This window comes from Macaca fascicularis, chromosome 5 (genome assembly GCF_037993035.2).
Source record: "Macaca fascicularis isolate 582-1 chromosome 5, T2T-MFA8v1.1".
NCBI lineage: Eukaryota > Metazoa > Chordata > Mammalia > Primates > Cercopithecidae > Macaca > Macaca fascicularis.
The window spans coordinates 269,034-285,019 of NC_088379.1; the positions used below are offsets into that span (position 1 = coordinate 269,034).

Consider the following 15,986-nt stretch of genomic DNA (forward strand, 5'->3'; position numbering starts at 1 on the left):
AGCTATGTAGCAGATTACCAAGATCAGTTTATATACACAAACACTGCAGATGAACCTGGCAAGACCTTAAACATCAGAATAACAGTACAATCGTATACAAAATTGGGGAGGAGGGAGGAGGGTTTTTGTTGCTGTTGTTGTTGTTGTTGTTGTTTGTTTTTGAGACAGAGTCTCACTCTAGCCCAGGCTGGAGTACAGTGGTGCGATCTTGGCTCACTGCAACCTCTGTCTCCTGGGTCCTGATTCAAGCAATTCTTGTGCCTCAGCATCCCACGTAGCTGGGATTACAGGCGTGTGCCACCATGCCCAGCTAATTTTTGTCTTTTCAGTAGAGACAGCCTGTTGGCCAGGCTGGTCTTGAACTCCTGACCTCATGATCCACCCGCCTTGGCCTCCCAAAGTGCTGGGATTACAGGTATGAGTCACCGTACCCAGCTAGTGTTTTTCTTTCTTTCTTTCTTTCTTTCTTTCTTTTTTTTTTTTTAGAGTCAGACAAGTACAATACCAGAAAAAATTAACAAACTCAGTAATTATTATTTGGCGTTAATACAAAATTCCAAAGGCGAGGGGAAGATGCATTTTTTAAAAATTCACCAGCTTTAAAGTTCAAAGGAAAAAAGGCCAATAGTTGTTTTCATCAAGAGCAGCTGTACATTTCACATAATTGTTTCAAAAGAAAGACTATTAACAACAGTGTCTGTTTAATGCTGCAAGTTTACAGCAAAGACAAAACTAAATAGCAAATTCACAAGGCAATACTTCCACAGAACTATCATCCCATGTCTCATGCAGTGCCTAAAAGATGCTCTCAATTGGATATACAAGTATAATTCACATTAAAAAAAAAGAGAATAAATGTAAATGTGACACACAGATACATTAAAGGCTGAGTAGTAATGAGTGGTTTTAGCATTTGCCTTTTTGAGAGGAGAATATGTTTGTCATCAAGCACTTGAATCCTTTCCCCAGGTCACTACAGGAAAAGATATTTTCACTAAAGTGCATCAGCACACTGAGAGCAACACACCACCACAGCGGTTAATTTTGGAAAGGCTGCTGTAACCTCCACTAGTGACTGACATTTAACAGAAGACAGATTGGTAAGTACACGAAAGCCTGAAAAAGCTGTGGTCAAAGTACAGCTTTCAATTGTAATTCACAAGTATAAGTCCTAATCAGTAAAACTACTGACACCAAAGAGAGATTAATTGCAAATTGAATTCTAGCAGTGATTTCAACCTAGCTTGCTTTTGTCACAGTGTTATTTTGGTGGGGTGGTTAGGTAGGAAATGAGTAGCTTAGTATACTGGAAGGCTGATAGGGCACTTCATTTTCTTTCTAAGAAGTCAAGATGTTGTGTTCCTCTGCATGGTGGACCTAGTGGCCTCTGATCAGTGAAGAGTGCTCCTTCCTCAGCTGCAGCCTTCTCTGTCTGTGCTTTCATGATTTCTTTAGGTAAAAGTGTATTTTTGGACTTCTCAACATTCAGTTCTATACATAACTGTTCTCCTCTCTCTAGAAGCAGGCAGCAACATTGAATGCTTTATTAGGGCAATTGCTGAAGGTCTTCTCTCTGGATCTGGACGAATCATAAATTTGAGCAACTCTGTAAATTCTTGGAAAAGCCTGTGTAGTATCTGAGGTAATCTATTCTATCTGATTCCATGCCATTGGTCTCCATTCCTGGGAAGAGATTCTGCACCAGCAGCACATGCCACTGTGAGGGCAAGTACAAGATATCTGCTTTTAGTAGCTGATATAGTTCTTCTGTAAAACTTCATTTCCAAAAAAAGGACTATCATCCTTTTCAATCTGTGGGCTAGAGATCCTTGTTACATACCCAGAATTACCTGTTTTAAGTATAACTTCGTTGGATGCCCAGTGACATGCTTTGGCTGTGTCTCCACCCAAATCTCATCTTTAATTATAGCTCCCATAATTCCCATATGTTATGAGAAGGACCTGGTGGGAGATAATTGAATCATGGGGCAGTTTCCCCAATATTGTTCTCCTGGCAGTGAATAAGTCTCAATAGATCTGATGGTTTTATAAGGGGAAACCTGTTTCATTTGGTTCTCTCATTCTCTCTTATCTGCCACCACATAAGATGTGCCTTTCGTCTTCCGACATGAGTGAGAGGCCTCCCCAGCGATGTGGAATGTGAGTCCATTAAACCTCTTTTTCTTTATACATTACCCTGTCTTGAGTATCTCTTTACCAGCAGTGTAAAAATGGACTAATACACTAAACTGGTACAGTTAAAGTCGAGTGCTCCCTTAAAGTTACCCAAAAATGTGGAAGCAACTTTGGAACTGGGTAACAGGCTGAGGTTGGAACAGTTTGGAGGGCTCAGAAGAAGACAGGAAAATGTGGGAAAGTTTGGAACTTCCTAGAAACTAGTTGAATGGCCTTGATCAAAATGCTGATGATGATATGAACAATGAAATCCAGGCTGAGGTGGTCTCGGACAGAGATGAGGAACTTGTTGAGAACTGGAGTAAAGGTGACTCCTGTTATGTTTTAGCAAAGAGACTGGTGACTTTTTGGCCCTGTCCTAGAGATTTGTGGAACTTAGGACCTGAGGGAGATGATTTAGGGCATCTAGTGGAAGAAATTTCTAAGCACCAAAGCATTGAAAAGGTGACTTGGATGCTGTTAAAAGCATTTCGTTTCAAAAAAGAGACAAGAGAACATAAAGTTCAAAAAATTTGCAGCCTGACAATGTGATAGAAAAGAAAAACCCAAGGCCGGGCGCGGTGGCTCAAGCCTGTAATCCCAGCACTTTGGGAGGCCGAGGCGGGCGGATCACAAGGTCAGGAGATCGAGACCACAGTGAAACCCCGTCTCTACTAAAAATACAAAAAATTAGCCGGGCGCGGTGGCGGGCGCCTGTAGTCCTAGCTACTCAGGAGGCTGAGGCAGGAGAATGGCGTGAACCCAGGAGGCGGAGCTTGCAGTGAGCCGAGATCGCGCCACTGCACTCCAGCCTGGGCAACAGTGTGAGACTCCGTCTCAAAAAAAAAAAAAAAAAAAAGAAAAACCCATTTTCTGAGGAGAAATTCAAACCAGCTGCAGAAATTTGTATAAGTAGAGTAGCCAAATGTGAATCACCAAGACAATGGGGAAAATGTCTCCAGAGCATGTCAGAGGTCTTCATGGCAGCCCCTCCCATCACAGGCCAGAAGGTCTAGGAGGACAAAATGGTTTAGTGGGCCAGGCCCTGAGCCCTCCTGCTTTGTGCATCCTAGAGACTTGGTGTCTTATGTCCCAGCCACTACGGCTGTGGCTAAAAGGGGCCAAGGTACAGCTTGGGTTGTGGCTTCAGAGGGTGCAAGACCCAAACCTTGGGAGCTTCCACATGGTGTTGAGCCTGCAGCTGCACAGAAGTCAAGAATTGAGGTTTGGGAACCTCTGTCTAGATTTCAGAAGATGTATGGAAATGCCTGGATGTCCAGGGAGAAGTTTACTGCAGGGGCAAGGCCCTCATGGAGAAACTCTGCTAGGGCAATGTGGAAGGGAAATATAGGGTCAGAGCCCCTACACAGAATCCCTACCGGGGTACCACCTAGTGGAGCTGTGAGAAGAGGGCCATCGTCCTCCAGACCCCCGAATGGTAGCTCCACTAACAGCTTGCACCATGTACCTGGAAAAGCTGCAGACACTCAATACCAGCACAAGAACATAGCCAGGAGGGAGGCTGTACCCTGCAAAGCCACAAGGGTGGAGCTGCCCAAGACCATAGGAACCCACCTCTTACATCAGCATGACCTGGATGTGAGACATGGAGTCAAAGGAGATTATTTTGGAGCTTTAAGATTTGACCCACTGGATTGTGAACTTGCATGGGGCCTGTAGCCCCTATTTTGGGGCCAGTGTCTCCCATTTGGAACAGCTATATTTACCCAATGCCTGTACCCCCACTGTGTCTAGGAAGTAACTAACTTGCTTTTGATTTTACAGGCTCATGCGCAGAAGGGACTTGCCTTGTCTCAGATGAGACTTTAGACTGTGTGGTTTTTGTTTTTGTTTTTGTTGTTTTGTTTTTTTGACTGAACTTCACTCTTGTTGCCCACGCTGGAGTTCAGTGGCATGATCTCGGCTTACCACAACCTCCGCCTCCTGGGTTTAAGCGAGTCTTCTGCCTCAGCCTCCCAAGTAGCTGGGATTACAGGCATGTGCCACCACACCCAGCTAATTTTGTATTTTTAGTAGAGACAGGGTTTCTCCATGTTGGTCACGCTGGTCTTGAACTCCCAGCCTCAAGTGATCTGCCTGCCTCGGTCACCCAAGGTGCTGGGATTACAGGCATGAGCCACCACACCCAGCCTGGACTGTGGTCTTTTGAGTTAATGCTGAAACGAGTTAAGACTTTGGGGGACTGTTGGGAAGGCTTGATTGGTTTTGAAATGTGAGGACATGAGATTTAGGAGGGGCCAGAGGTGGAATAATATGATTTGGCTGTTTCCCCACCCAAATCTCATCTTGAACTATAGTTCCCATAATTCTCATGTGTTGTGAGAGGAACCTGGGGGGAGTTAATTGAATCATGGGGGCAGTTTCCCCAATACTTTTCTGGTAGTGAATAAGTCCTCCTGAGAGCTCTGATGGTTTCATAATGGCAAATCCCTTTCACTAGTTTCCCTCATTCTCTCTTGTCTGCTGCCCTGTAAGATGTGCCTTTTGTCTTCTGCCAGGGTTGTGAGGCCTCCCCAGCCATGTGGAACTGTGAGTCCATTAAACCTCTTTTTCTTTATACATTACCCAGTCTTGGGTATGTCTTTATCAGGAGCCTGAAAATGGACCAGTACCCCCAGTCATCTTCATCCCCTTCTTCAGAGGCTGCCTTGGGGATTGAGGTTTGAGACATGGAAATATTACCAGGTTACATGTCCATGTGAATCAAAGACATCGAATGAATATACCTCAAGTACCGGCCAACTTGCAGAAGGAGATCCTTCACCTCTGCTTGTTAAAAGTAACTTGTGATTCTGGAATTTTTACTTGTAGCATCAACTGACCTTCCACCATCACAATATCCATTCTGTGGAAGCATATGAGCATCTGCCCAAGCAGACAAGTGTCAAACTCCGCGAATGCCGTCCGAGCACTGCGTGAGCATACACTTCTCTGAAAGCGTTCTGCTCATCAACAGAGCCAGCCAGTGACTTTTCTGATCGCTTAATGCACCTATCCAGTCTCTCCACAGGCGGGCCCTGGGTCTGCCAGGGGTGCTGGCGTCGGGGTGGCCCTGGCGCTGTCCCTAGCCCCATTCTCCAGCCCGTGCAGCCCCATGAGGTGGGATGCCTGGGCGTGTCCTGGGCTGTGGCCCACCTGCGACACCAGCTGCCTGCAGTGCCAGACCCAGCTCCACCCCTCAGGGCTCCGCGGCTCAGGGCTCGCCCAGGGCGCTGGGCCCAGCTTCCTCTTCGCCGCCCACGGTGTCCGCTCCAGCCCTGGCTTGACCGATGGCTACTGGTCCGGGTGTGGCTCGGGCTCGGGGCGCGCCCCTCCCATCTCTGCAGGGTCCGCGTCCTCGCCGCTGTTGGGCCCCGCCGAGACCCCCGGTGGCCCTGGCTCCAGAGGCTACAGCGTCGCCATCTCCGGGCAGACTGGGGCTGCGCAGCGCGGCCTGGGGTGCGGGCAGCGGGGCCCCCAGGAGCTGCTCAGAACCGCGGGTCCTGGGGCCGCCCGCCCCGCACAGCTCCAAGCGAGTTTGGGGAGGGAGATACACTCTCAGCCCATCTCGCCGTGCCCGACAGCGCGCATCAGGAGGGCATCAAAGGTGTTTTAGTAGAGTGGCAGTGGACAGCGGCATCCATGCAGAAGGAGCAGCTTGTGGACAGAGTCACAGGCTGGTTAACTGGTGACAAATTCCTGAAGGTGCCTGACAAATTCAAGGAGAACCTGTTCCCAGATCAGCTGGGGTCTGGGTTTTGTGTTCGCCTTTTCTCAATGCTCCAGTGAGGCAGGACAGTGGGGCCAGATTGCACTCAACCATGGTCAAGGGCTCCCCTACAAGCTGGGGAGGACTAACTCCCTTCTTAGCCCAGGGACACAGAAGGTTAGAGCAGCCTGTCCAGTGGGGATTTGAGCTCAGAGAGGGGAAGCCACTGTCTCAGAGTCACAGAGCAGATCAGTGGCAGGCCCAGGTCCTGGATCCGCAAGCTCTTTGTTTCTGAAGAAATATTCCACCCCAGAGCATGAAAGTTATCTGAGCGCTGACTCCCTGGCAGGTGAGGTCATTTTGCCCATTCTCTCCTTTCACCTTCATTGTGTGTGTGGTTTGTGTAAATGTACCCATCGTATGGTGGAAAACTTAGGCTCAGAGAGAGGCAAAGGCCTGTGCAAGGCTACAGAACTCAGAAGTGCCTGAGCAGAAACAAGGACCAGACAGACTTTCTCTTGACTTTGCTCTAGTCCATCTGGAGGTGGGGCAATTTGTTGGGGGACCAGAGGCCATCAGCAGCCCTCTTGGTGGCCATGTGGGCTCAGGGGAGATGTGCATGAAAAAGCTGCAGGCCATGATGCTTTCACCCTCACCCATTTCTAAAGAGGCAGGAATCTTTGCATGGCACAGACGCCTGGTTTGCCAAAATGACCCTCCCTTCCCTGCCTCTGGCCCCAGAGGTGAGTCACAGGTGGGTGAGGGTGGTAGGCATGGGCAGGGTGATGTTGCTAGCACACTCTTCAGGCCCTGCTTCAACCCAGGAAACTGGGTTTGTCAGGCAAAGCCCAGATATATTGTATCAAAATCTGGATTTCAAATAATGTTTTCAGGTGATTTGCATGCACATTGATAATTTTAACTGGCAGTAATTCTATAATTGAAAGGGAAAAGAATATATAGATATATTGACTTGTCAAAAAGGTACAGTAAAGACTGTATATTTCAAGGCATATACATCTTATCTTACAAAAAATAACTAAAAACAATAATAAAGGGGATAGGGAATGAGTTGAAGTAGAAATTAAACAAATAGGGCATAATTAGTAGATAATGAGGCTGAGCATCAGCTCATACTATTTTGGTTATTGTGTATAGGTTAAAATATTCTCTAATAAAACACTTGTATAAAAAGAAAAACTATAACATTAGCTCTTAAGATCGTGGTTAGGTTTGGGGAGGAGGAAAAGAGGAAGGAAGTGGTTTGTGGGCAAAAACAGGGATAGTTCTATAGTTACACAAATGTATTAGCTTTGTTACAAGTTATTGAGCGTTACATTAATATTTTATTGTGCATATGTTTCTGTATGCATGTTATACATCAATAAAATTTTAAATATTTATTATTTAATCCTAACAATATTTCAGAATAATAGCAGTGCTTGGCATTGTTTTGTTTCAAAGTGGGGCATTTACACTCAGGTATCATGAGATGGATATTAATATTCCAAGGTATTTATTCATGTCCTGACCTTTGGGCATCCCCCTCAGTCTTTCATTTTTTATTTCAATTGAGTAAACAGCATGGTTTTAGTTTTGGGGAATGTAAATTTCTTACAGCAAAGTCCTTCCTCCACAACAATATTCCCCACGGCCAGGCCACCTAGCACCGTGGGCTGCACATAGTGTGCACCCAGTGTGTGTGGAACTGGTTTGAATCAGGAAGAAAACAAGTAGCAGAGTGTGGGGAAAAGAAAGAGATCAGCCTGGCCGGGCGCGGTGGCTCAAGCCTGTAATCCCAGCACTTTGGGAGGCCGAGGCGGGCGGATCACAAGGTCAGGAGATCGAGACCACAGTGAAACCCCGTCTCTACTAAAAATACAAAAAATTAGCCGGGCGCGGTGGCGGGCGCCTGTGGTCCCAGCTACTCAGGAGGCTGAGGCAGGAGAATGGCGGGAACCCGGGAGGCGGAGCTTGCAGTGAGCCGAGATCGCGCCACTGCACTCCAGCCTGGGCAACAGCGTGAGACTCCGTCTCAAAAAAAAAAAAAAAAAAAGAAAGAGATCAGCCTGTTACTGTGTCTATATAGAAAGAAGTAGACATAAGAGAGTCCATTTTGTTCTGTATTTGAGATGCTGTTAATCTGTGACCCTACCCCCAACCTTGTCCTTGCAAGAGACATGTGCTGTGGTAACTCAAGGTTTAATGGATTTTGGGCTTGCAGGGTGTGTCTTTGTTCCTAGGAAAAGCTAGGTATTGTCCAAGGTTTATCCCCATGTGATAGGATGAAACAATGCCGCTAAAAGGTTTATCTCTAGGCACAGGATTTTCCTTTAAACTTATTCATGTCACAGAGATCCTTGTTCTTATGGCTTACTGCTGATTTCCTCCCTAAAAACGATCCTATTGTCCTGCTGGTGCCGGCGTGGGTCCTCTGTAAGCTGAGGGCCGGTCCCCTGGGCCCCCGCTTTTCTTTCTCTATACTTTGTCTCTGTGTCTTATTTCTTTTCTCAAGTCTCTCGTTCCACCTAATGAGAAACACCCACAGGTGTGGAGGGGCAGGCCACCCCTTCAGCAGAGGTTAGTTTTGCAAAGGATAGAATGTGGGTAATACGAGTAAGATTGAAAGGCCACAACTCAACAGCAAATACTTCTTACATTAATTTGAGAAATACTTTCTTTTTTTTTTTTTTTTTTTTTTTTTTTTTTTTTTTTTTTTTTTTTTTGAGACGGAGTCTGGCTCTGTCACCCAGGCTGGAGTGCAGTGGCGCGATCTCGGCTCACTGCAAGCTCCGCCTCCCGGGTTTACGCCATTCTCCTGCCTCAGCCTCCCGAGTAGCTGGGACTACAGGCGCCCGCCACCTCGCCCGGCTAGCTTTTTTTTGTATTTTTTAGTAGAGACGGGGTTTCACCGTGTTAGCCAGGATGGTCTCGATCTCCTGACCTCGTGATCCGCCCGTCTCGGCCTCCCAAAGTGCTGGGATTACAGGCTTGAGCCACCGCGCCCGGCCGAGAAATACTTTCAACTGATTCTCTGAAAGATGTTGGTTTACAGCAGACATTTGGGAGTATGGTTGCATATTGTAATCACCTGGAGAGCTTTAAATCACACTGCTGCCTGGGTCTCACTCTAGAGATTGTCTTAATTATTCCCTTGCAACTTGGGTTTGGGAACATTAAACACCACCTCCCACATGCACAGCAGGTTATTCTAATGTGCACACAAGGGTAAGAAGCATTGATTCAGGGTCAGGAATGCATTGGTTGTGTGTGATTTCTATGTGTGCTCTAGGCATTTGCCCTATAGCTGCTCCTGGATGGGGGTCTTAGAAAACATCTTGGCCCTTGAAAACATACTCTGCTGGTTGGCTAAATTGCAACAGGGAAAAATATCAGCAGCTTTATCTCTATGTCACTTGCCGTCGAGCAAAAGTTGTTTCAGGCACAGTAAGTTGATTTAGTCTATATTAAAAATCATAAGTATCCTACCAATACAGAATAAGGATACAAAGGTTTCCAGATATGTGGAGTGCATTATAGGTGTTTTCGTATTTATCCTATAAGAAATTACAAATGTAATGGTGGGCGTTAATTTCCTAAACCAATGCTTAGCCATTCCCTCAAATCATTTCCAGTTTTTCCAAGAGACTTCAGAAGCATTCCCTGGAGTGAATTATTTCTAATGGTGAAGAGTACTGGATAGATGGGATGAGATTCTCAAAAAAAAAATCTTGCTTCTACTTCAGAAGTGTCACTCTTCCACCCCTTGAAGGACCAGGAAACCTGGCTGAGTGGTGTGGTCTATGGAGGTGCATGGGCTTCAGAGACAGGCCAACGATGATCCTGAGTCCAAGCCAGCTGCTTAGTAGATGTGGGACAGTTTTATAAGCCTTACCTGCAAAAAAAACAAAACAAAATTGATTGCAAAAACAGAAATTTAAAAAATTTTCTTATTGTATTCATGTTCTTGGCAATGGCTTTTATGCTGGTTCCCATCAACAGACAGAATCTGTTTCCTAAACCTTGAACTTTCTTGCTTAATTTGCACAGGCCAAAGCTGTGCATGTGACAGTGGGTCAGTTTGGTGCCTAGGCTCAAAAGGTCTTAAATAGTTCTGTTATCTTTTTCAGAATTTTTCCATATCCATGAAAACAAGCCCATTTTAGCTTTCTGTAGGATAAAGTAACATGCTGAGAAAAGCCATAGAGCCTTAGTTTACAGACAGCTCACTCCCAGAAGCAGAGCCACCTAATTCACCAGCAGCTGAACACTCACACCTGTAGGAGCCAAACTGAGCCCAGAAGAATGGCCCAGCTGAGCCCAGTCTAAATTTCTAACCACCTCAACCCCTGAGAGAGGAGACAGTCAGAGGCTGGTTAGGAAGATAGGGAGGGAGGGTCTCGGGAGAGGAAAACCACCCGCGGGACTGCACCTGCCCCGCCCCTGTAGCTAGTGGGAAGAAATGTGGTTAAGAACTTCCTCTTATGCCAGGATGTTGCTCAGATGGGACTATCCCTATCCCAGCTTAGGCATAGGCAAAATAAATCAACCTAAATTTCCTTGTTTTCACCCAGCTCATTGTAAAGTCATTAACATGATATAAGTATTGTGGTTTTAGCTTCTCCCCTGTAAGTTTCCCTTAGGCACTCATGGGTAATAACCAAAATGGAATCACTGTGGCCAACCACAGGCATGCGCAGATGCAACACCCTTGGTGGGGAACTTGACCCCTCCCATTTGGGTAGAACCCACAGAAGACTTCCTCATTCTTGCCACATAAAAGACCCAGAAGTCAGCCCCATTTCTGGCAACATGCTTTCAGGTCCCCTCTGGCTGCTGAGAGCTTTCCTATTGCTTAATAAATCCTACTCTGCTTTCTCATTCTGGTGTACACATGCCTCATTTTTCCAGGTCATGGGAGGAGAGCCTGAACCTGGCTGAACTGAGACCACCACACTGGCACCAAACAGCAACTAGGAGACCGTGATATTCACGTGGACACTCTCAGCTTGCACCTCTGCTTTCTCTAGGGGGCACTGTCCCACCCACCCTTGAGCCTGAGGAGAAAAGTTGATAGAGAGGCTGTTCCCTCACTTCCAGCAGAAAAGAGGTGTTCAGGCCGTCACTTCCCTGAAGTCAGAGCCTTCATGGCTGCACTCAATGTGGCAGCCACCTGCCATATGTAGCTACTGGGTACCTGGAATGTGGCTGGTTTGAAGTAGTATGTGCTGCGAACAAAAAAATGCACAGTGAGTGTAGAAGAATTAGACCAGAAATATACTTTATTTCTAATTATATATTGATCATGTATTAAAACTATTTTGGATACAATAGGTTACAATTATAAACAATTTCACTTGTTTCTTTTTATTAGTTTGGATGTGGCTAATAAAAAACTAAATTCACAACTAACATTTTATTTTTTAGAGACTTGTTTCCTCTTCCAATCTCAGGTGTCCTACTCAAAAGACCAGAGGCTAGAAAGGTTATGAAACCTAAAACATTAAAATAATTGTGATTATATTGTTTCCATTTGTGAGCAAGCGGGTGTCTGTGTGTGTGGGCGCGCGGGCATGCACAATTGATAAATGGACGTAACATTACACATCAGAAGGTTAAAAATGAACCCCCAACAGAGCCAGGCCTAGCACAGAAAGCAAGCCCTGACTGAAAATACCTGGAGACACGAGTCTGTCACTCTTGCCTCGTTAAGTGTGTGGTCGAATTCCTGGCACTCGAATTCTGTCACTCAAAGCTTGAGGGCGTAGAGCTAGTAGCAGTATCCAATGAGGGCGCTGGACTGGGAACTGCCCAATCAGGCAAAGGAGGGGGCGGCATCCGGGATCTGGCGCGGCTTTTACCTTTCCCTTCAGCTAGAGCTGGGTTAGGGGCTCACTGTCCTGCTTCCACCCCTCAGGGAGGCTTCGGTGATTCCGCCACAGCCTCAGCCTCTCTTGCTCTGTGACCAGCGGGTATTGGGTGATTCTAGCTAAGACTTCACTACACCCTTGAAGCCCTGAAATGGTGAGTGTGCGGGGCAGGGCATCCCGAGGCTGAAGGGGGGGGGGGCTTCATCGGCACCCGCGGGAAATGGCGGCGGCAGGACGGAGTCTACTGAGTCCCTGCTGCCGCCGCTCAGCCCTCCGTCCTCAGTCCCCTCCGGTGAGGGACCCCACTCCTGTCGGTCCCCGCACGGCGGCTCTGCCCAGCCTGCAGCCCTCCTCCTTCAGCTCTGTGCCCGCAGCCCCGCGCCTTCCCCGGGCCGTGGGGTGAGGAGCTCACCGGGAAGACGCAGTGCGCCGGCACCGCGTGGGAGGAGCTGTGGTCCGGGGTCCCGTCCTTACTTTACCCTGTTCCAAATGAGATGGAGGCCCCCTCAAAACACAGAGTTCATGTGAGCAAATGGGGACTCATTAATGGGACAGCGCCCCCGTGGCTCTTGGTTTGGGGGCTGCCAGCGGGTCTTGAAGGAAAGGCTTTTGTGAAGTGTGTGAGGAAGGGAAGCCATTCACCCGCCCGCCCCAACTTTCCCACCAGTCCCCTTGCCCTGAGCGCCTCCTCCGCGTGGCTGTTCCTGAGCGGCGTCTTTTAGAATACGCTGGTGTCCTGTGCACAGCGCTTCGCTGGGTTCTGTGAGTAGTTCTGCCACATTATGGAACTTGAGGAAGGTGTGGGTACCCCTGGTTTGCAGGCCTTCAGAAATGAAAACGGGTGTCCAGACGCAGGGACTGGCGTCTGCAGGGGGGCAGTTGAGGGAAGAGCGCTGAGCTTGTGGGGTCTGCGCTGACTCTGGGTGGGGTCGTTAGTGAGTTGCTGGACAGCCCGTTGGGGCTGGAGCATTGACCGGTGTTGAGGAAACTCCGCAGGCTTTCTGTCAGAAGAAACACATGGAGACATGGCTGAGCCTGGGCTGGAGGGAGTCGCTGGTGTCTGCCAGAGGCGCGACTGGGTTCTGCACATGCGCGGTCCTGCTGGGCACTGTCCTGTTCCTCCAGGTCTCCTTGCGGGGAGAGAGGGGACTGAGAACTTGGAGGAAAGGAGTTCTGAGAAACATCCCTTCCCCGCACCCTGCTGCCGGCCGCCACCTGGTGCTAACCCACTCCTGAGCACGCCCACTGGGTATTCGAATGGCCACACTCATCCCAGGACAGGGTTCTACCCTCAGGAATTGTGCCCATGGCAGCTTTGCTCCTACAGTTTTCTCCTAAGAACACACACAATGCCCAGAAGACTCCTGGCTCATGTCAACCCCAGATCTGTAGCAGGAATCTGTTTTCTTCACCTACCTAGGCTTCTGGACCACCTGATCTTAATCTCCTCTGCCTTTATGGACTCAGGAATCAGTCAGAGCTTAGCCCTGCCTGGGCCTGAACTTGTAGCACAAACCAGTCATTTCATCAATCCTGCCTTGCCCCCACCCAAGGCTCTTGATAGCACCTTTCTCTCTTATGCTCTTTTCTTCCCCACACATCCTCTTTCCGGTGCACACAGTTTGCTCAAGTGCGTCCCTCATGTGCTACAAGAATTCCAACGTTAGTGAGTTCAAGACCAGACCTTTAGACCTGCCTGTTGTAGGACCAAATACAAATTAGAAAAGGCTTAATGCTTTCTCTTTAGAATGAGGGAAGACTTTTTGCTCTTCTCCCTTTTCTTAAAGCATTTAGTTTGAAAACTTTTATATTTAAATATTTTCTCTGCTGCTTTGAAAAATATGTAAATCATTTTTGTCAGTTAACTAGGTCATTTGTCTTTTTTGACTCAAAACTGTCTTTAGGACCTGGGAACTATTGCGTTGAAATGCAAATAGCAAGAATATACACCCTATGCCACAATTTCTGTAGGCAAGTAGGAGGCTGCCTTCAGCCCATACGTACCTCCACATTTCAAAACTACGTCCTATCATGAAGATATGGAAAGTGGTTTTTTGGTTTGTTTGTTTTTAATGTTACCAATTAGAAAACCCAGATGACCTCCCAAATTACTAGTTGACGTTATTATAAACTGTGTATGACAAATGGTGCTGTCATGTCTTGTACTTGAGTACTAATGGCGACGTTTTTTCTGTATTTGCAATCTATTAGATTGCCTGTGATGCACATCGTATTTTGGTTTAATTAAATAACAAATCATTATCTTGCTGTTCTATTATTGTGGAGAGTATCATAGGATTGGAGATTATTTTGCTTTTAGTTATATTTTCCAAACACTGTCCAGAATTACCACATGGTATACACAAAGTGCCCACCAGGCTTCTCTTTAGAAAAAACCTTCCTTCTAAGGATTCCAGTCACAATCCACAATTTTGTGGCAAAGTACACAAAGTGCAGCAAAGTGCTCCACAAATCTGCAAACCAAAAGTTCTCTTTATTTGGGATCTACAATCACTTCTAGAGCAGTTAGACTAGATTTCTACAAAAATAACCTTTCAGGACAGCCATCAGTTATTCCACTTCCCTCCATGCTCCTGACATCTTCAGATCTGACACTGGTTCAGACATCATGGGGCCCATACACCCAACCAGGATCACACACGTGCATTGATTAAACCTGAGAACTTCAATTCTGTCCCTTCTCCCCTTGTCCAAATGCCCACAAATGTCCATAGCTCACCAGCCCTCCAGGACCTAAATGTGCATTCCCAAATTCTGAATTTATGTCCTGGGATTTGAGAGAAAAATGACACTTTTATCTGAGAAATACAGGTTCTTTTAATTATCAGACCCAGAGACTTGTTAAAATGAGACCACAGTCCTACTGTTCCCCTCTTTGAACTATTTGTTTTTTGAAATTCCTTGCTATTGCCATCAGTGGCTATAAAGTAACCTAATAATACCACAGTGGGCACTGTAACCCACACTCTATGGCTTAACAATATATAGCCAGCCACTAACCAATTTTACTTCTGTAAATCAATAGGAATGTCTAACAACTTTGTATCAGTCCCCTCTCTGCTTTCTTTTTTGCCTTTAAAAATACACTTGTAACTGCTTCTAATTGGAGTATATATTCAGGGCAGCTTTATACTGCAAGGTCGCAATCTTCAAGCTTTGGCCCAAATAAACTCTCTACTTATGTTTACCCCAGTTTTTTCCTTTTAGGTCAAAATGTTCTTCAGAATGTGTTGAAGGAGCCTCCATGAAAGGCTGTCTCTGGTTTTACTCTGTTTGCTGTAATCCCCAGGAATGCAGAGGCACATTGATCCCACCTAGAATCTGCACATAAAAGCTGGCTTCTGCCTAGGATTCACAAGATAGGGCCAGACTTTGGGTTGAAGACATACAGAAAACTCACAGAAGGCATTTTCTGCATCATGAGAAGTCAACATAGACAACTTAAACCCCACTTTCAGCGTGGAGCCCTTTGAGTTTTCCAGGTCTTGTCACCTGCTACAGCTGTGTGAGAAGCTTCTGGTGTGAATAGAATCCTGTGGCAGAATCTGTAAGTGTATAACAAGCACCTTAGCAGTAGGAGGTTAGGGCCACAAAATATCCAGAGCCATAATCACAACCATAATCACAAGTATGCCATCTTGTATACTGGGGTACTGGAGTACTTTCATCTTTCCTCTTGTCTCAGAGTTAGCTGATCAGGGACAGTGCATATCACATCTGGATCTAGAATCTGCAGCTCTGCCTGGGCAGTTCTATTTTCTATTTGCACTCCATGAAGTCAGTCTCAGTCTCTCTTGCCTGGATCACTATGGGGGCTTCAGCCAGGGTCACTGAGGACACTCAGTGAGTATTTGAGACATTTGAGGATGTCTTGTGCAGACTGGGGTCAGTCTGACAAAGTCTAATTCTGGTTCCATTTCAGAGAAAGAGAAATGACTTATCAAGGGTTTGTTCCTCCCCTCACAGAAAGAATCTCATTGATTCATAACCAGATAAGAGTTGTTCCAGTTTTCTGGTTCTGGAGACTCAAACTGATCAATAAACTAATTGTTTCTATTTTGTATGGTCATTAGAAAAAGAGACGAAGCAGTCACGGTCCCTCCCATGAAGGAACTTGCAGTCTAGAGCACATGAATAAATGGTTGAATTCAGCATCATGTGTTCAGTACAAAGACGGAAACTGCATGGGAAGCTTAAGCTTCATTTGGGTT

The 15,986-nt window shown here is 46.5% G+C and overlaps 1 protein-coding gene and 1 pseudogene across 2 annotated transcripts; one reads left to right on the top strand and one right to left on the bottom strand.

Annotated features, from left to right (window-relative positions):
- Window positions 1-1,298: 1,298 nt before the first annotated feature.
- LOC102139884 (wee1-like protein kinase pseudogene) lies at window positions 1,299-3,639 on the bottom strand (annotated as a pseudogene).
- Window positions 1,650-7,287, top strand: LOC102140254 (uncharacterized). Of its 2 annotated transcripts, none has more exons than XM_045391969.3 (2): window positions 1,650-2,160; window positions 4,695-7,287. In XM_045391969.3, exon 2 carries the CDS (start codon window positions 5,182-5,184, stop codon window positions 5,962-5,964), a length of 783 nt encoding a protein of 260 aa, XP_045247904.2. In that variant the 5' UTR covers window positions 1,650-2,160; window positions 4,695-5,181; the 3' UTR covers window positions 5,965-7,287. The 2 variants fall into 2 exon arrangements, with proteins under 2 accessions (XP_045247904.2, XP_045247905.2); XM_045391970.3 differs by having other exon boundaries at window positions 4,766-7,287.
- The last annotated feature ends 8,699 nt before the right edge of the window (window positions 7,288-15,986 follow it).